Source organism: Drosophila virilis, chromosome 5, assembly GCF_030788295.1.
Source record: "Drosophila virilis strain 15010-1051.87 chromosome 5, Dvir_AGI_RSII-ME, whole genome shotgun sequence".
Taxonomy (NCBI): Eukaryota; Metazoa; Arthropoda; class Insecta; order Diptera; family Drosophilidae; genus Drosophila; species Drosophila virilis.
Window position 1 is genome coordinate 13,587,753 of NC_091547.1, and position 18,444 is coordinate 13,606,196.

At 43.2% G+C, this 18,444-nt stretch overlaps 4 protein-coding genes across 4 annotated transcripts; all 4 read right to left on the reverse strand.

Annotated features, from left to right (window-relative positions):
- Positions 1 to 4,049: 4,049 nt before the first annotated feature.
- On the reverse strand, positions 4,050 to 7,358 carry NaPi-T (Na[+]-dependent inorganic phosphate cotransporter). The gene is made up of 7 exons (XM_002050043.4): positions 7,122 to 7,358; positions 6,510 to 6,787; positions 5,765 to 6,010; positions 5,132 to 5,587; positions 4,937 to 5,069; positions 4,641 to 4,882; positions 4,050 to 4,573 (listed from the first exon to the last, which is right to left on the reverse strand). Exons 1-7 carry the CDS (start codon positions 7,126 to 7,128, stop codon positions 4,322 to 4,324), a joined length of 1,614 nt encoding a protein of 537 aa, XP_002050079.1. The 5' UTR covers positions 7,129 to 7,358; the 3' UTR covers positions 4,050 to 4,321.
- A 930-nt stretch (positions 7,359 to 8,288) lies between these two features.
- LOC6626940 (putative uncharacterized protein DDB_G0291608) lies at positions 8,289 to 11,145 on the reverse strand. The gene is made up of 3 exons (XM_002050042.4): positions 10,933 to 11,145; positions 10,091 to 10,246; positions 8,289 to 10,035 (listed from the first exon to the last, which is right to left on the reverse strand). The coding sequence occupies exons 1-3, from the start codon at positions 10,933 to 10,935 to the stop codon at positions 8,725 to 8,727; spliced, it is 1,470 nt and encodes a 489-aa protein (XP_002050078.3). The 5' UTR covers positions 10,936 to 11,145; the 3' UTR covers positions 8,289 to 8,724.
- A 583-nt stretch (positions 11,146 to 11,728) lies between these two features.
- SMC2 (structural maintenance of chromosomes 2) lies at positions 11,729 to 15,938 on the reverse strand. Its single transcript, XM_002050041.4, has 8 exons — positions 15,653 to 15,938; positions 15,283 to 15,594; positions 14,490 to 15,219; positions 14,000 to 14,427; positions 13,801 to 13,947; positions 13,539 to 13,661; positions 13,287 to 13,480; positions 11,729 to 13,216 (listed from the first exon to the last, which is right to left on the reverse strand). The coding sequence occupies exons 1-8, from the start codon at positions 15,818 to 15,820 to the stop codon at positions 11,785 to 11,787; spliced, it is 3,534 nt and encodes a 1,177-aa protein (XP_002050077.1). The 5' UTR covers positions 15,821 to 15,938; the 3' UTR covers positions 11,729 to 11,784.
- A 541-nt stretch (positions 15,939 to 16,479) lies between these two features.
- Positions 16,480 to 18,012, reverse strand: RpS16 (ribosomal protein S16). The gene is made up of 5 exons (XM_002050040.4): positions 17,891 to 18,012; positions 17,773 to 17,814; positions 17,462 to 17,593; positions 17,176 to 17,290; positions 16,480 to 16,735 (listed from the first exon to the last, which is right to left on the reverse strand). The coding sequence occupies exons 1-5, from the start codon at positions 17,900 to 17,902 to the stop codon at positions 16,590 to 16,592; spliced, it is 447 nt and encodes a 148-aa protein (XP_002050076.1). The 5' UTR covers positions 17,903 to 18,012; the 3' UTR covers positions 16,480 to 16,589.
- Between the last annotated feature and the right edge of the window lie 432 nt (positions 18,013 to 18,444).

The window sequence follows — 18,444 nt, forward strand, 5'->3', positions numbered from 1 at the left end:
TGGCCTCGACTGGAGCAAAGTGCAAAGTAGCTTTCATATTTAAGACTCGAATATGAGCCAGTCAGATATGGCATAAAGATGACAGCAAGTGTGTGTATCTATTAGGTTGCGTAGAGCATACACTCACATATCAAATATTGGTTCACAAATTCACCAAAAAACTTGTCCGTTGCAGATGCGAGCGAACTTCAGTTTCGCCAATTCAAACAGACCCCACAAAGTTCGCCGTGGAGCAAGTTTTGGGTACTAAAGTTTTAGTTCTCGCCGCAAACTAAACTAAATAAGTTAGCCCGAAGGCACTCGCAGTGCACAGAGCAAAACACACACAAAACGTAGAAAACCCACAAAACTCAGAAGCCGCAACCGCACACATTATTAATAATATTTATGATTGAGTGGGCGTTTGGCTTTTGGAGTGGGCACTTTCATTAAATGGGGCCGAGCCGAGTCCTGCTCCGTAAGGGCGTCAAGATAGATGTGTACCTTAAGTACGCTGGCCAAATTAAAGATTATATATGCTGCCCATACCAGAATATTTGATGATACATAATGAACAAATCCACATTTCAAAAGTCAGCATTTCTGAGCAGTCAATGATGCGAAAAACAAACCAAAAACTCCTCTTCCCCCTTCTTCTGACTTTGACTTTATTTAAACAATAGTGTCCTCTGCAAGTGTTTATGCCTTCATTATAAGAACCTTAAATATAATCCTTATAATAAAAATAGCTAGTTTTGTGCTGAAAATAAAAGATATTATTTTTCGCCAGTTTCCGCTCATGGAAAATTGAACTCCACTTCTATTTAAAAACAAACCCAAAATTGGGCAAAGGAATTTTATAATAATAATAATAATAATAATAATAATAATAATAATTTTATAATATAATTCTCTATTTATCATATAATCATGCGAAACAAAAATATTGGGATTTATTAATTTTTAACTGATATCACGCGAGTAAAAGTTCAGATTCGTCTATGTGAACTAGTATAAAAGGATCTCCAAAATGGAGACTAGTAAAGAGGTATTTGGGTATTCCTGCTGTACCTTATTTGCGTACCTTCGACTTTATATGCATGTTCGCACATCCATTAATCCGTTGCAAGCCCAATGCACATGGGAGCTAAGGAATTTATGGCATAAAAAATGGATTTGCGATGTTTTTGCTGGGCAAATTAAATTTATTGCCACAGATACTTATATGCTACGCTCATTGTTAGAGAATGCCGCCGGTCACATGTGTGTGTGTGTGTGTGTGTGTGTGGGCACACGTGCCCCTGAATTTCCCATGCAAACAGGTATGCAATACAAACAAACCTGTGCGCCCAGCCCAGCCCCACCCATTCCCGCACTCGCGGGGCGCACAGTGCACAATTTATTCGCTGCTCTGCGTGGTTTCATTTAACGTGGCGTTTGAATGGAAATGGAAAATTATGAACCGACGTGCCCGCCCGGAACTACAAAAAAATACTCGCAACCAGGCACCGGGACTCGCTCGTGCCCACATAACAAATGTACCTGCCTAAGTGGCGCAAAAAAAAACATTGAAAATTAAAAAAAAATATATATATATGCATGTTAGATATTTTGGGGCTTACCGACTGCAAGATACCCGAACCAAACATATTGAAATAATAACAAAAACTAGATCCGATACCTTAACAAGAATATTGTTTTGACCAAAACAAATGCCTAAATTATTTTATTAATATATTTAAACCTTAAAATAATATTCTTTTAAACAAAACAAAAGCCAATATTATTTATATAATCTTCTTAAACCTTTAAAGAATATTGTTTTAAGCAAAACAAATGCCAAAATTATTTTATTAATATTTTTAAACATTAAATGAATATTTTTTGTTTACTATTTTTAAACCCTTATGAATATTGTTTTGAGCAAAACAAATGCCTACATTTTTTGATGAAAACCTTTGTCTTTATTAAGTTGTGTATACCCGTTTTCTTGTGTCAAATTGGTAAGGGTATAAACCCCGCCCGACCAACTGCACGCTTTTTGGCTTTTCGAGCACCCGCCCTGTTGCATTTTGACAATGAGACAGCGCGAGACAAACGAGCCCAAACCCGCACCACACCCCCTTACACCCTCTCACACCCACTTACACCCACACACACCAGCAAGGACTTCAGAGGGCCTGGCTAAACGGAATAAGCGTTAATGCTTCGTTTGAATGAATTTTTGATTGCGTTGTTTACGATTGAATTTACTTCCTGCCTGCCAGGGAATTTTTTGCTCTTCCAGCGGAATTTCGCAAATCCGTGCCACATTTATTATACGAACGCAATATTTTGTTGTTTTCTTTTTCTTTTTTTTTTTATTTAATGTAGCTGCGTGCTATTGTTGTTGTCAGGCTCTTCTGAAGTCGCGCTTAGTGGTTTAGCGGGCTCTTTGTTTGGCTCTTTGTTTGAAGGCCCCGCAGATAACCGTTGTTTACAGCAATCGCAGGGGAAAGGCGGGGGCACAACGGTGTCTCTTAAGAATTGGCTTGGCAAACACGTCGGCTGATAAACAAAATGGCAAAGCAAATGCGAGTAAGTACAATGGAAAATGGCGAGCGGGGGAAAATACGCTAAGTACACTTCACATTCAATGAGGATTTGGCGCGAGCTCGCTGGCATTCGAATATGCGATTAAATAGGCGATAATTTCCTATATGAATAAATAACGGAATGGAAATTTAAAGGCGATCAGATTAGGCGAGTGTTACAGTTACAGTTACACGCACATTTACAGTTACATTTAGATTTTCTTTTTTTCAATTTCCAGTTCGGATTTCTCCCTCTAGCCGAGCCACTTGATGATGTTGAAATAATCGCATTATTGGAGCCGGCATTCGTCTGTCGTCGGATGGCACCTTCGTTTTTCAGCCCATTACGAATGCTGCAAACGAATCGTGTAACGGGAAACCAATTAATCTCTATCAGTTTTTTGACTTAGAGCTGCCCGGGCAGAGGCTGGCGGATCAAGTGACAAGACATTGACTGGATTAGGAGAGTGCCAAAACGTGAAGGGCATTGCGTGAAATGGCCCACTGACTGGGCGAAGCGGCGTCTACGACTCCCTGGAGTGCAATCCGAAATGGACGCCAATGAAATGAATGCGAGAAAAAACTAAGATGACTTCGAATCACCAAACAACCAACTGCCAATGTCAAAAGGACGACTCTCCGCCACCACCGTCGGCCAGGCCCGGCATCCGCATCCAATTGTACACCTTGTGGTATGAGTAATGAGTGCGGCCACTGAGTATCGTAATGTGTATGCGTCTGTGCATCCTGTAAGGGCCAAAACGATTTTACGCTTCAATCAGCTTTGATTTAAATTACAATTATTAACTGGAGCTTGACAGTTCATTGGGTTCTCCAGACCCAAGGCTATCCCTATTGTACAAAGCAGCAGCAGCACAGACGGAGGCATCCTCCTTTCGAATCCGCCAAGCACAGCCTTATGCAATCAAGCAATAAATTATTATGCCAAACATCGAAAAACAGGGACCAGGTTGTCTTTGTTAAAATATCTAAATGTAATGTGATAGACTTATAAGATTTTTAAGTGGAATATAAACTACTTATTAGTATTAGAATTGAAGTCAATTAGTCCGGGCAAACCAGTTTTCGGGGATTCATTTTGAATGCCAGATTTATGTGCTTAAGATTTAAAAGAGATCGGAAAATAGGCAGCGAATAGTAAGTGATATCTATCTTTTGGTAACTTCCCATCAGAGCTCTCTTACTGTTTTGTTGTCTCAAAAGAAAATTTCTTTTGGCAATTAAAACATACTTGTTTCTCAATTGTCGATTGGCTCATTTTAACATAACAATATGGTATGCATATATCATATAAGGTAAATAGGGGCGCTTATCTGTCTGAGCGGCCACATCAAAATATTTATTTTAGCTTATCTTTGCACCTGTGATGTCAAGTATACGAATTCGCCAAACAAATTCGCAGCTTCCCCAATATTGCGTGCACGGCTCTTTATATGCGAAGATAAACTATGTTGCGGTTAAAGCCTTTTGTGTATATTCAGTTCCCACATTTTATTTGCCAAAAACACACTCGCCGGTTTATGGAATGGTTGTGCGGCTGTTTGCGAATAAATTTATGGAGTGCTGCAGACAGCAGACTGTATGCATGTTATTTATATTTGATTTAAATTTAGCACTAACCGTCAGAAGATATGTGTGCAAATAGAAATGAGTTCTGATAACTTTGCTTTGCCTTTGGCCGTTTGTCACACAATGGGGGCTATAACTAAAATGGACTTATGCCAATAAAAGTGACACGCAGGCGCTTATCATTTATCAGGCGCCTTGCTGGTCTTGACTGCGAGCGCAGCCTTCGCATTGGCATCGTCTTCTGCAGTGGCCTGCAAGGGCAGCTGCTCCTCGAACGTCTGCAGTTCCTTGAGCCCGGCATCGGGCAGCGCATGGCAGCCACTGTTCCAGGGCTGCAGCGTGGACTCCGAGAACAGGACGTATACGACGCCGCTGCCGATCAGCATGGCCGCAGTCAGCATGAACACATTCTTCCAGGCGTCAATTGTTTGCTGCAACACACAGAACAAAAGGATTCATATATGTGTCTAATGGAGAGCATAATGAGGCGTCACTTACATTGCCCTGGGTTAATATGCCCACGATGAAGGGCGATATAAAGCCCGGCATGCCGCCGATCATGCCACTGACGCCGAGCACTATGCCCGCGTAGTTGGGCGACAAATCCACCATCGAGGCCAGCGGGCCGGAGGAGACTGCGCCGTGAAACATTGTGGCCACGGCCACCAGGACAATGGCAGCTGTTGCATTATAGCCAAAGTAGGCTAGCGCCAGCACCACGAGACCCTTCACGCCGCAGCCTGCAAGCAAAAGAAACATTCAGCTTAGGCCACAAATTGCATCGACTTACTTACAAACTCCCGTCGCCAGCTTGCGAACATTGGTGCGACTCAGACGATCCGTGCGCAGCAAGTAGTCGGCAAACATGGAGAATACGTAGGCAAATATCATGCGCATCAGATGTGGCATACCAGACAGGAAGCCGGTCTGCAAAATAATCATAAAATAGATTACCAAAAGCGAAATCCCAATTTGGCCAGGCTGCCTACTGCGCGTATGTTCCAGTGATGGATCAGCCGGAAATAGGTCGGTCCATGTGTCATCAGCGTGAACAGACCCCAGATGCCACCCCATTGGGCCACCACATTCATCCAGACCGGTCTCGAGGTGGCAATCTGCCGCCAGGGCGTCGGTCCCGGCGAGCTGCTCTGCACCGAAGCACCCAGCGACTTCTCAATGTAGCGCTGCTCGGATTGCGCGATTCGTGGATGCTGGGCGGGACTGTCATAGACCAGGAATTGCCATGCAATGAACCACAGCATTCCGAAAACGCCGCAAATATAGTACACCCATTCCCAGGAGGTCCAAGCGATGATATAGCCAAATATCGGATAGAAAAGCGCCACGCCCACAGAGCTACCCAAATAGGCGCTCACGAATTTGCTGCGCTCATTTGGCGGAATCCACTTGGCGGTCATCACATGCATGGAGGGCCAAGCCAAACCCTGGAAGAGTGCATAAAAAATTAATTGAATTAGTCTCAAATTCGATCATCAAAATATAAAGCAAACTACTTTGCATCCATATAATAATTGTATTGATTTTATTATTATTTATTATTCAAATTCAATTATTCAAATTCCCATTTTACCAAGCACAATTCAAATAAGGCGAATACTCACAGTTACGAATCCCTGGAACACTCGCAGCCAAAGTAGTGCGCCGTAACTCCAGTAGGAGACAATCGGTATCAGAAAGCACAAGAATACCCCAATGCCATTCGACAGTCCAAAGACCAGCTTCGTTCCATATTTACGTGCCAAAATGCCGCCGGGCAGTTGTAGAACCCAATGCACCCAGAAGAACGAGCCCAACAGGTTGCTTTGCTCTTTTTCGTTCCAGTGGAATCCATCCTTTTCGTATTCAATCTACCAGTAGGTGAGTCTGTTACAACTTTTGTAGATAGAATTATTCAAGAGGAGAGACCCGTCTAATCATAAAGTCAAGTAGTCAAATTAATCAGAGTCTAAAACCGAGTATGTTTAGCTAAGTCTGCTTCCTAGTAGATTTGTCTTTTGGTTTTAAGGCTATCGTCATGATTAATCATATAGCTGATCGTTCCAAATCTAAATTCTTTAAGCGAGCTTAATTTAAATTTAAATCACGAGAAAAAATAATTAAATTCTCTTCGGGATAGTTTGTCAAAATTGAGCAATTACGAGCTCTAAACTTCTATAATATGTAAATGCTCCAACGTGAAGCAGATAGCTCTTCTTTTACAATTTGAAATTATATAATAGCATGAATCCCATAAAAACCCAAGTTAATCATATCAATCCCCCAAATAAATCATGCATGTGCCGCATGAGTCACTTATGCATCATGCAACCAGCCCCATTCACCCACAGCTGCTCGGCTCGTACTCACATTTGCCCAATCAAGAAACTGACGCTCCCACGAATATCGCTGAGTGCGTGCGCTGGTGTTCTGAATGGATTCCACAACTGAGGCGGAAGCCAGGTCCGACTTGCTGGCATTGCCGAGCAGCGTCGTCGACATGTTGTTTAGGTTGGAGGTCAGCGCAGGGGTTGGTCCATCGACGCCGGCAATCATGTCCACAATGGTGATGTTCAGATTGATTCGTAGCATATAGTTGACAATGAATCCTATGAAAGTCATATACCAGAGCACAGTGCGCGCCTCGACTGAAAGTAATCAAACAGATTATCATTTATCAATTGGGATGAGGACAAAGAGGCGCCTTTCATAGGGCCAAGAAAATGTGGCTGATTAATGCCTATGCTCATGCTTTTGGATTAGCCCCTTGACATAACTTTATACTCTAGACTGCCGCAAGTTGTTTCGACAACACATGAAATGTGAACCGAAACCTGCATTTGCAATCGGCGAAGGCAATTTGTGGTTAGAGGCAGTTGGATCTTGAACCAGATCCCAAAACCCATGCACATGCTTTGTCTTTGGTTTAACGCTGAACTTGATCAAGGAAACCTTTACACTTGGCTTTAAGATTTGTCGTACCTGCCATTTTGTTAGCTATATTTATTGATAATTTCACTCAACAAAAATAACTTTCGAGGTCCTGCCGAGATCGCTTGATAAACGCGTCAAGTGAATTTTCTGTCGGACATCCGTTCGCCCAGGTGTCCTCACGTTGACTCTCACTGTGGCCCGCGATCGGACTAAACTGCCAACAGTTGTCGCCTCATAGATAGCTCGAAGAGACGGCCACCCGCACATCCATCCACACATCCCACGCAACTGATAAGTGCACATCTCGCTGCCATATGCCACAGCTCCGAGCTCTGCTAATCACGATCGTAATCTCGTTTATTGCATGAGCCAGAGATACGCGATGCCATAATCGTGCGCTCGTGTGCCGAAGAGCGCAGATAAATTCTCGGACTAACAATTCTGGGTGTCTTTTTGACAAATCTTTTATAGCTCGGCTTATTCACATATCCAAACATAATCTTATCTTTAGACAGAAGTTGTGTGTGGTTCGATGGAAAGTAAACAATCAGTTAGTATTTTTGAAGTACTTTCAGGCCGAAGAAGTGTTAACAAAATCACAAGAACAGAGTATGACTGCAACAAATGAGGAAACATTTTAAAAAACAGCCTCAATAGTAGAAGTCTACTTCTAAATTATATTACGTACGCCTAAAAATAAATCGTTTTGCCTTTCTAGATTTGGCTCATTTCCAACTACTCCTACTCCTAAGATCTTATAGTTTTATCATTCTCATCGAATCGAATATTTCTAAATGATAACAGATGAAATATCATATCATATTATACCACTTAATATATATACTCTAAAATATATCATCACTCGACTTTAGATTTTATAAAGACAATTAGTTATAGAAGTTCTCTAATGAATGTTCACAAACAGTTTCGAAAATGAACTGCAAGCAGACGGGTTGAAAACAAAAGAGTTTTCCGAACTTTCACGATCTTAAAGATCGTTTGGATTGGGAAATATTAACTTGTTTGTCGAACTTTAATAAAATAAGCTTGGGGGATTGGAAAACTAACAGATGTGGAAAATGCGGCTATCTAGCTCTTACAGGTTAATCACCAACAGATCGGACTCGATGAACAGTTTTATAAGCTACAAGGTATTAAAATTGTATAATTGAGTAATTCCATATAAGTAATTAAAATTAAGTGGTTAATACACAATTTAAGTTGGTGAATTCGCATTTTGTATACATATATTAAATTCATTTGTTGTAATTGAAAATAAAGTCACAATTTCAATATGTAATTCTAATATGTATGTATATATTCTTATGTATATACACAATTATTGATGATAAGCCATTGGGATCGAGCCCAATGGCATTTACATGAAGATCATTTCATGGCTACATAGTAAGCTAGCGTAAGGATTAGAAGTACGAGTAAAACCTAGTGTTTGAAACAATTTTGCACACAGTTCCGGCATTTATGTGGCGGGCGTAAGAGAGACCCCGACCAGACCCTGTCGTCGAGCTGGGCCGGTTGGCTAACAGTTGCTAGTTGCTTGTTGTTGCTAACAGTTGTGCGCGTCTGCCGTCGTGGGGGACACCGTCGAAGGGCGCGCTCCACAAGTGGCTTCCCACAGACGGCTCAACATTCACCCAACGTTCTCGTACGACATCGCTGGGCGGTCAGCGCTCATGGCGGCTGCACTAGCAGCGGTGCCAAAGATCGTTGGCGGATGATGCTGTTGTGCCTGCTGCTGTTGCTGGTGGGGATGCTGCTGTTGCTGCTGATGTGGATTGTGCGAATGATGCTGCCCCGGCGGCTGCTCGTTGCGCAGCTGCGCCAGCGGAAACATTATATTATGCGCCATTTGCGGATGATGCAAATGCTGCTCATTGGGCGGCGGTGGCGGCTGCTGATGGGCGGCATGCTGCTGCTGGTGGGCAGCCTCAAGCTTGCGCTGTTCGCTTTGCTGTTGATGCACCTTTTCGGCGGTCTCTTCGTACTTTTTGTGCAGCTGGAACAGTGGTAGCTGTTGCGGTGCATGCAGTGGCACCGGATCCCCCTGTGATTGCGGCGACGCCTCCTTTTCGCCCTTCTCATATTTCTTCTGCAGCTGATACATGCTATGCGAGAGATGAGCCGAGGCGGAGCTGCTGCTGCTGTTGCTGCTCTGTTTGGCGGCTGAGGACGTCGAAGCTGAGGATTTCTCCGCCTTAACTGGTGACTTCTTCTGGTATTTCTTTAAGATTTGCATCAGCTCCGATTTCACGTCCAGGCGTATTTCCTCCGGCACCCGTTTGATCTCCTCATAGAGCGATAGCAGAAAAAGCTTGTCCGGATCGCGCTGCTTGCGCTTTTTGCTCTTTTTAGGAAACGCATCCTGCATGAACTGCAAAAGCTTCTCCTCGAACGGCGTCTCCCGCTGCAGCGCCGCGTTTGTATGTTGACGTCGTAGCAGATGCGGATGCAGACCACCATGAAAGGCAGGATGCTGCGGCATGCCGGGATGCGGCTGCGTGCTATTGCCATTACCATGCTCTCCGCCGCCACCGTTGTGCGACTGCAGCTGACTCACGTTCTGACCCTGGTACGATCCACCGTTCGAGGAGCCTGGCGCATCGTTTGTCTCCCCATCATTGGTGTGATGATCCTGCGGCTGCTGGCCACTGTGGGATTGTGGATCCTTTGGGTGTTGCATGTGCTGCTGCTGCTGGCCCGCAGCAGCCGTCAGTATGGCATCGCAAAAGTGCTCCGGCACGTAGTCAAAGCCGGTCATAAAGTTTTCCGGCTTAAGCTCGCCGTTCATTTCCTCGTAAAAGTACTCAGTGCCCACAATGTCAATGATATCGTTATCCTCCTGGTTCAACTCAATGCCTGGTGGTGGCGACCCGCCAGACAGTTGACAGCGCTTCAGCTCGGCCAGTTTCTTTCTCGTCGTCAGGCGCATGTCGCGCCAGCACTGCAAGAGATTTGAATAGTGAAACGTTCTAACTTTTCCCACCAGAGATACGCACCTTTTTCCACTGAATGATGGTCTTTTTGGGCCCGATAGTGTTAAGCGCCGCTTGAATCTTCTCCCAATACCATTCCTTTTCCTTCTTGCCTTCCATGTATTTCGTCTCGCGCAGCAATGTTATTAGCATTTTCTTCTGCGGTTTTGTGACTCGATCCTTAAAGAAAAATGTAGACCCTCATGAGATTCGGAACGAAATAGAGCACTACTCCATTGAGAAAGTAACTCCACATATTCTGATAGATTTTACAGGAACATTCATATTATAACAAAAAAAAAACGGTTGTTATTTGGTGCTATATGGCAACTCTGGCAAATGACAGCAGTAACGATAACTTCTAAAATGCAATTCTTGATTGAAACTAATTTGAAACAATATGCAAATATGGCCCTAGTAATCAAGTCAAGTTATTGTCAATTATTAAAGTTTAAATTACAAAAACAATAAATTGCATTTGTTGCAGTTCCTGGTTGTGGATGCCCTCCGCTTGGGCGAGATAAGGTCATTAGAGCCGGCACCAGGCTTTTGCCATGGTGGGAACAACCAAATTAAAGCTGGTTACTGGCAATAATCAGTTGTGCTTGTTCCGTAGAATAATTGATATTAAACAAATAAAATATAAAAGACTTAGCAAGGGAATCGTTACGAGGGTCCCGACGGTGACCCCCACCTGTCTGGCAACATATACAATTTATAGAATTTTGTACCACAGACGCACACTGACACACACACACACACGCACACACGCGCACACAAACACTGGATACTGTGCACAGAGACAAGCGATTTGATTGAGATTTTGATTGTGAATCCAGCGCAAGTATTGCTCGGTGTCTTCTTACCATGTTGACGAGCTTTTTCAAGAATCTGCGTTGGTTGGAAATGTTGAATGTTTTGTTTCCGCTGCCGCTGAGTATTTAATAATCAAATTTAGCACTTTTGTTTAATTTTTCACAGCTGCACTCCTCCAACATTGTCGTAGTCGCTGCTCTGCTCGCTTGCCTGAGTGTGTGTGCGTATTGTTGCTATCTGTGTGTGTGCCTGTGTGGGTTTGCGCGGTGCGTTCGTCTCGTCGACGGTCTCACCAACGTTCTGTCTCTGTCTCTCCAGTGCGCATGCAACCTACAGCCAGCGACTGTCAGTGTCGTTCTCTTTGTCGCTGTGACCAAACGTCAGTTTGACGTTTGGGCCAGCCAACCAGCCCTATTGGAAATTTACTGCTTCTCTGTTAAGATACAGATAACATAACTGTTCTGTTAAGATCAGCTTAAGAGCGGACACAGTTTCACATAACCTAACATTCAATATATCACAAGTGTAGAGAAATGTTAAAAAATACAAAAAAAAAAAATGTTTACCCTGTACGCAACATTTGTATTAATAAATAACCATAGATACTTAAAATACAATGTTAAAATTAAAAATAAACATATTTTATTCTGTTAAACTTGTGTTAAACTTCCACCACTTTTTATAAATTTAAATAAAAACTCACAGTAAAATATTCTATACCTACATTTATTTTATACAAATGACGAAATATGAACTTTTCAACTCTTTTCCTCTAATTAGAGAACATGGATAAAATGAAATGCTATTTTGTGCGAAAAACGGTTTACAATAAAATAGTTTGAAGTCTTAAAGATTTGTGTAAATGATTTTATTCGAAAAGCCTAATAACTATGTGGACATATTTAACGCTTCGCAACTGATCGGCCAACAGTTCGCGTAATGGTGGAGACGCCTTCCAAGAATTGCGTACGGAACAGCACATTGGCGTGATTGAAGAGGCCATCTTTAAGGGAGACGATCAGAAACTGTGAGTCTCTGAAGTGCTGCTTCAGCATGCTGCCAATATTTTGAGTGTGAGACATATCCAACGCAGCGTCCACCTCGTCGAGGATATAGAGCGGAGCCGGCGAGAACTTCAGCATGGCTAGCACCAGGGATAGAGCTACCAGTGACTTTTGACCGCCAGACAACTCTCCCAGACTTTCCTTGAAGACACCATTGAAGCCGACCTTAATCTCGAGGCCACTAAGTATGCCGTTTGTCTTGACAGGATTGAGTAGAGCTTGGGCGCCTGGCAGCAGTGTGCTGAATATGCTGCTAAAGTTTTCAGTTACCGCCTCCCAGGCACGTTTTACCTGGTCCTGCTCCTCCTCGTCCATTTTAACAATAATCTTCTTGATTTTCTCCTTGTCCAATGCAACAATTTGACGTCGGCGCACCGTCTCATTATAGTTCTCCTCCTCGCGTTCCAGTGTCTGCATTGCATTCATATTGAGCGTGCGTTCCATTTTCTCCTTCTTTTCCTGCATTTTCACCAGTTTGTTGCCGGCCTCAACGGGATCCTCTTTGCTGTAGTCATAGCGCGTGTTCTTCATGCCAAAGCAGTTTTTCTCCTCTGGTATCCAGGGGTATTTAATCTCCAGGGCATCCATGCGTTTCTTAGCATCTTTTGCCTCTCCACTTATTTTGTTCTTTTCGTTTTCCTTCTTCTTCACCTCCAGTTCAAGCTCCTGATTTTGCTTCAGCAGTTTATCCTTTTTGCCCAAAAGCGTACGCATTTCCTTATTTTGCGTGTTTAGATTTTCCTTTTGCCTCTTAATTTCTCTCTCTAGCTCGGCGACATCCGTGGCCGCAGTCGAGCTATTTTTTTGCAGAGCATCAAGCTCAGCCTTGTACCTTTCAAGATTGTCCACCATCTCTTGGTGCTGTTGCTTGGCGGTGTCAATGCTCTTCTGCAGCTCTGTGATTTCCAGCTGAAGCGTCTCAAACTCCTGCTCACGCTTTTTCCAGTTAGCGCGAGACTTTTCAGCTCTCTGCTTGGCTACCTTCATTTCGTTGCTGACCGCCTTAAGCTCGCGCTCTCGATAGCCCTTCGCATCGGATAACTTTGCCTCAACGTCCTTTACTTTGGCCTGTGAGCTCTTTTGTTTTTCACGCGCCTCTGCGTTTTGCTGTTCTAAGCTTTGCACCTTCTGCTTCATTTCTTCGATTTCCTCCTGGTTCTGCTGGAAAGTTGTATGCGCCAAACGGCTCTTGCACATGGACAGCTCATGCTGGCGCAGGTCAAGTGCCTCCTTTAGCTTATTGTGGCTGTGCGCTACATTCTCGATAGCACTATATATAGGAGAAACAAGAGTTGACTTAATAATCACAGTTTAATTTTCTTTGAACACCCAATACTAACGTTAATTCTTGCTCCACCTGGGTTAGCTCATTCATCTTTTGCTTTACTTCCTTCTCCAAACTCCTAATGCAGTTCAGTTCTTCAAGTATATTCGCGCCTTTGGGTGCTGAGCCACCGGACAAGGTACCATTTGAATCTACCACGTCGCCTTCTAGCGTTACACAGCGGCCTCCAATGTTTCTATCTGCGCTTAGCTAGTGGAAGGAAGAATAATCAGTTAATGTTTACTACGTGGCATTCGATTGTGCTTACCCCTTTGGCAACATCCAAATCTTTGCAGATCAGCGTTCCGCCAAACACAAACTTCATAACCGGGTCAAAGTATCGGTCGTATTCAATCAGCGACAAGGCAGATTCCACATTGTCCGCGCCGTACTACAAGTAGATTACATGATTAGTTAAATGTGTACTAAAATTGATTGAAACATGGTCCATTAAATATTTAGTACAATAAAAAAGTACGATAAGTAAGGCTGACTATCTAATGCAATCAGTTATCTTAAGATGAGCTTACGGTAGACTTGGCGTAGTCGACAACTTTTTGACTCAGAGGGTAGGATTTGATCTTGTTGATGGGTATCATTGTGACACGTCGCTGCAAATTTCCTTTCTGAAGGATCTTCTTGCTCGTCACATCATCGTCCGTTACAAAGCTGTACAACTGTAAATATGGGTTAGCATAAAAGTATTAAGCCAAGTAATTGGGCACTTACGTGACCGCCAGCTGCCATCATGAGGGCCATTGAGTTTTGCATATCAGACACCTTGAACAGCTTTCCCACCATTCCGCGCACTTTGTGCCGCTCAAAATTCGGCTCTGGATCATGGTACTGAAGCTCGAAGCGGGAACCGCTGCGCCGGTCAAGTTCGCGCTTATGTTCGCGCACCTGGTTGTGCAATTGTTGCCTGCGTTCCTTTAGCTGCTCGAACTGTCCGCCCTCGTAGTTGAGGCCCTGCAGCTGATGCTCCAAGTTCTTGATTTCAGCCTCGAGCTGGTCGTGCAGCCGCTTGTCCTTGATGTAGGCTGCATCGTTGGTCTGCGTCTCGCCCTGCTTTTGATTAAGCAAGCTGCGCGTGTGGCGCAGTTCCATTTCCGAGGTTTTAATCGTAGTCTGTGCCTCGCTCAGTTGCTGCTTGGCAGCTGTGAATAAAGCCGAAAATAAACCAACTAATCTTACCAAATTGGATTGCTTGGCAACTCACCGATTAGCTGCTCCTGCAGTGTGCAGGCTTGTCCATCCTCGTTGGTAGACAGACCCTGCGATACGGCCTCAAACTTCCGCTGTGCATCCTCATAGGCTTTAGCGTCCGTTGCGTCGGCGTCTTTCAGGCTCTGAAACGCGCCCTGAACCTTTGACATGGCTTCCTGTTTCTTGAGCAGCGCGCGTTCATCGTCCAAGATATTTTTACTGGCCATACGTATTTTCTTTTCATCCTGCTCAATTGTGCCCTGTGCAGCCTTTAGACTGCCTGACGCCGTGGCCTCGGCGGCACGCTTGGCAGCAAGTTCGGCCTCAAGGGACTTAAGACTGCCACCCATTTCAGCGTCTATCTTATGTTGTATTTCCTTGACCGTAACTTCAATGCGCTCAACTTCCTCCAGGTTATTGGCGTGAGTTTCGCGGCAATTGGCAATGCGGCTCTCTATCTTTTGCTCGCTGGCCTCTACTGACTGCAGAGCGTCACGTAGTTTCAGATATCTGGCCGAAATGTGTATGTGCGTGAGGAACTCAATGTCGCGACATGTTTTCTGGTACTCCTGGTACGCGGTGCGCTCCTTACGCAGCTTGTCCAGTTTCGGCAGCACTTCCTCCTCCAGTAGGGCAGAGGTTTCCCGCACCTTGCCCTCCTTCTTTTCAATCAACGTCTTGGTCGCGTCGCGTTTCGTCTTGTACAAGCTTGTGCCGGCCGCTTCCTCAACCATTGACAACACCTTCAAATACCAAAAGTGTGTGTTAACGAACCTTATTAATGTTTAATTGGTATATTTATTTACCTCCTTGGGCTTCATGTTTAGCACTTGCTGAATTTTGCCCTGCATAATTAGAAAATTCGGATTGTTGACGTTCAACTGCATCGAGCAGAAAAAGTCCTGAACTTTCTTGTTCTGCACCAGCTTTCCATTGATGAGGAACTTGTTCTTGCCACCGACAACAACTTGACGCGTCACGGAGATCTCGCGACACTTTTCATATCCTGGCGGGCACTGCTGCGCATTCGTATTGTCGAATACAATTGTGACCGTTGCCTTTGTTATGCCGGCCTGCCCGTTTTTGTACACCAAATCCTGCAGCGCAGACGCACGCACCTGTAACACAGAAATATTGCATTTTAAAATTAACTATTAATAGCCCGAACTGACTTACATTTTGCAAATTACTGATGCCAAGCACAAAACATATCGAGTCTAGAATGTTTGATTTGCCCGAACCGTTTAGACCTGTGATGGCCGTAAACTCTCGATCGAAGCCTTCGATTTCAGTGCGCCTTCCATAGGACTTGAATCCATCAAGCACCAACTTTTTTACATACATTTTGCAGATTCTACAATATAAGTTGGCTTTTTTCTAACTCTCTGATTCACATACAAAATTAAAGGGCGCTTGTGCCGCCGCTTTTTCTGAATTGCGCTGCCGACGCTAGAGATGACAAATGCACAAATGCTATCGATATAATATGTACGAATTGTCGTTACTGGCGTGTTATCGATAACACTCTGATTTTTATTTCGATTAACGTTCATATTGGGGCAATTCTTCGCTTTGATCACAAAACATTATTTTCGTAAAGTAAATGTAGTTTTCTTTTCGCAGGAATCCATTTCCGGTAAAGAAACGCATCTTTCTTGTGTATTTTATTAAAAAATATAAATTAAAAGTTACCGATTAAACGGTGGCAGCTAAATTTTCGGGAGTTGTGCAGCAACGATACTCCTTGAAAATTGGGTTGATAAATCCATAAGGATCCAAAATTATGAGACATACAAATACGTTTGACTATTTGAAATGAATTATTAACTAATTATTTACATTTACCATTTTTCTGTAAATAAAATCAAACCGTAAAGTAACCGACTTTTCGACTTTGCCCATCTATTTTATCTTTAGATTGGTTTGCTCTTATTTTGTTTTATCAAACCTATGAACATGTTTTTATTTAATTCAGGCCCAAATAATTACTCGTTTGTGGCACATTAAGTTAATTATTCCGTTTATTCACATGCTCCTCGAATTGAAGAGAAAACGCGCAAATATTTTCAAGTTGTACAAAATATCTAATCCAAATTGAAAATCAGCAGAAAGCTTAACGGTACGACTTCTGGTAACGAGCACGGGCACCGGGACCACCAAACTTCTTGGGCTCGCAGCGACGTGGATCGCCAACCAGGAGGGTTCTGTCGTACTGGACCAGAATGTCTTTGATCTCCTTCTTGGAGGCCTCATCGACGTCTGCAATGAATACATACAACGAAAACAACATAATTAGTGGGTTGATTTTAAACATAAATGCAAAACGGATTCATCTACGGGGAATGTCGATGTAGCCTCAAATAGCAATGGCAACTTTAATTGCACAAATCACTCGCTTTGATTGCCACATGCACTTGCTCTCCCTTGCACTTGTCTTTCACTGGACATGGTAGAGGATCCAGCGAATATCTGGTAGAAGGTGCTGCTAATAAGTTTATCTAATGTTTTTGCCGCATCACCCAATCTGTGCTTGTAAAGCGCTTCCAGCTTGGTTGGTATATGCTCATAATGGTGGTTTCTCTAGCCCTCATTGAATTATTTGCATGAAAGAGGCAATTCTTTTAAGCAAAAACCTATTGAGGGGCATACACATTGGTACTGCCATTCCCATGCCCTGTTCAACGGCTTGGAATACTCACATTTCTGGTAGAAGGCAACTAGGGCCTTGGAAATTGCCTGGCGGATGGCGTAGATCTGGGCGACATGACCACCACCGCTGACGCGCACGCGGATGTCAACACCGGCGAACTTTTCCTGCAAGATAGACAATATTCGAATTATTTGGATTTGCTTAAGCGTCCAAAGAAGGCATTGGCTATTAAAGCAATCAGGCAAAAGTGTATTCTCATTGGTCTTCAAGTTCGGGATAATTTGTATCATCATTGTGAATCATATCAAAAAACACATCAAGCAACCGGAACCAACCTTGCCGAGCAACAGGAGCGGCTCCTGCAGTTTGTACTGCAGCACTTTGGGCTCAATCTGGTCCAGGGGGCGTCCGTTCACCTTGAGGAGGCCGCTGCCACGCTTGCAGTAAGCGACAGCAGTGGCGGTTTTCTGCAACAGAATGCCACAATTTGTTAGTATCTCAATTTACATACATATTTTGAAAATAATCATCACACAAACATAACCTCAGCAACGTCGCGCGGACGAGCGTCGGCTTCTGTTGGTCTCTGCTTTTTTGGCACACGTGCAATGAATTTAATGTTTTAAATTGGCATTTTTACACACACCTTGCGTCCGAAGACTTGAACGGCCTGCACGGGTTCTCTGCGCTAAAAAAAGTAAATGATTGCAACATTTTTGTCGTTAGTTGGGCACATTTCGCACAATTTTCACAACCACAAATACCTTTTGCTGCATTTTGCTCCGCGAGTTGGGTAGAAAAGAGCGGAAGTGCGGTATTCGACACTGAACTGAATTTTTTTTAGTTCAGATTATGACATCTAGAGGGCGTTTCTTACTTGTGCAACACTGTCAAACGGAGACAGCTCTAAGCTATATTAATTTAATATCGATATTTTATTTTTAATTCAACAAGGTTAACATTTTTTAGAAACAGAATTGATCTCTTCGTGCATTTGAAATTGATTTTATTAATAAAAAGAAGTGGATATGATGTTTCTAACATCATATTTTGCTGATTAAGCAATAATATCGGGCGTATCGGTTCAAACTTTAACGATATGTAATACCCATCGATATTTCTCCAGATTAAAATTACTGCTGACCCATTTAAATTCAATGTGTTAGTTACTCGCAAATTCTTTTACCAACATTGCGTAACTTTAATACTGCCTTTAAGCTTATGTTTTAATTCACAACATTATCAACATAATTTTTACAAGATGTTTTATCTTATCTCTGTAAACAAAGTGTTAACTGAATGTTAACTAACAGCTGAA

Bases quoted from the DNA above. Each gene is read 5' to 3' on its own strand.
- NaPi-T (XM_002050043.4), bottom strand. The intron at 6,011-6,509 runs GTGAGTACGAGC...ACCTACTGGTAG, and splicing joins AGTTTCTTGATTGGGCAAAT to ATTGAATACGAAAAGGATGG. The intron at 5,588-5,764 runs GTGAGTATTCGC...GCACTCTTCCAG, and splicing joins TGTTCCAGGGATTCGTAACT to GGTTTGGCTTGGCCCTCCAT.
- LOC6626940 (XM_002050042.4), bottom strand. The intron at 10,036-10,090 runs GTGCGTATCTCT...AATCTCTTGCAG, and splicing joins CCATCATTCAGTGGAAAAAG to TGCTGGCGCGACATGCGCCT.
- RpS16 (XM_002050040.4), bottom strand. The intron at 17,291-17,461 runs GTTGGTTCCGGT...TCTATCTTGCAG, and splicing joins CGCTCCTGTTGCTCGGCAAG to GAAAAGTTCGCCGGTGTTGA. The intron at 16,736-17,175 runs GTGAGTATTCCA...TATTCATTGCAG, and splicing joins AGTTGCCTTCTACCAGAAAT to ACGTCGATGAGGCCTCCAAG.
- SMC2 (XM_002050041.4), bottom strand. From the start codon at position 15,820: ATGTATGTAAAAAAGTTGGTGCTTGATGGATTCAAGTCCTATGGAAGG. The intron at 13,948-13,999 runs GTAAGTGCCCAA...CCATATTTACAG, and splicing joins TGATGGCAGCTGGCGGTCAC to TTGTACAGCTTTGTAACGGA. The intron at 13,217-13,286 runs GTTAGTATTGGG...TCCTATATATAG, and splicing joins CAGGTGGAGCAAGAATTAAC to TGCTATCGAGAATGTAGCGC.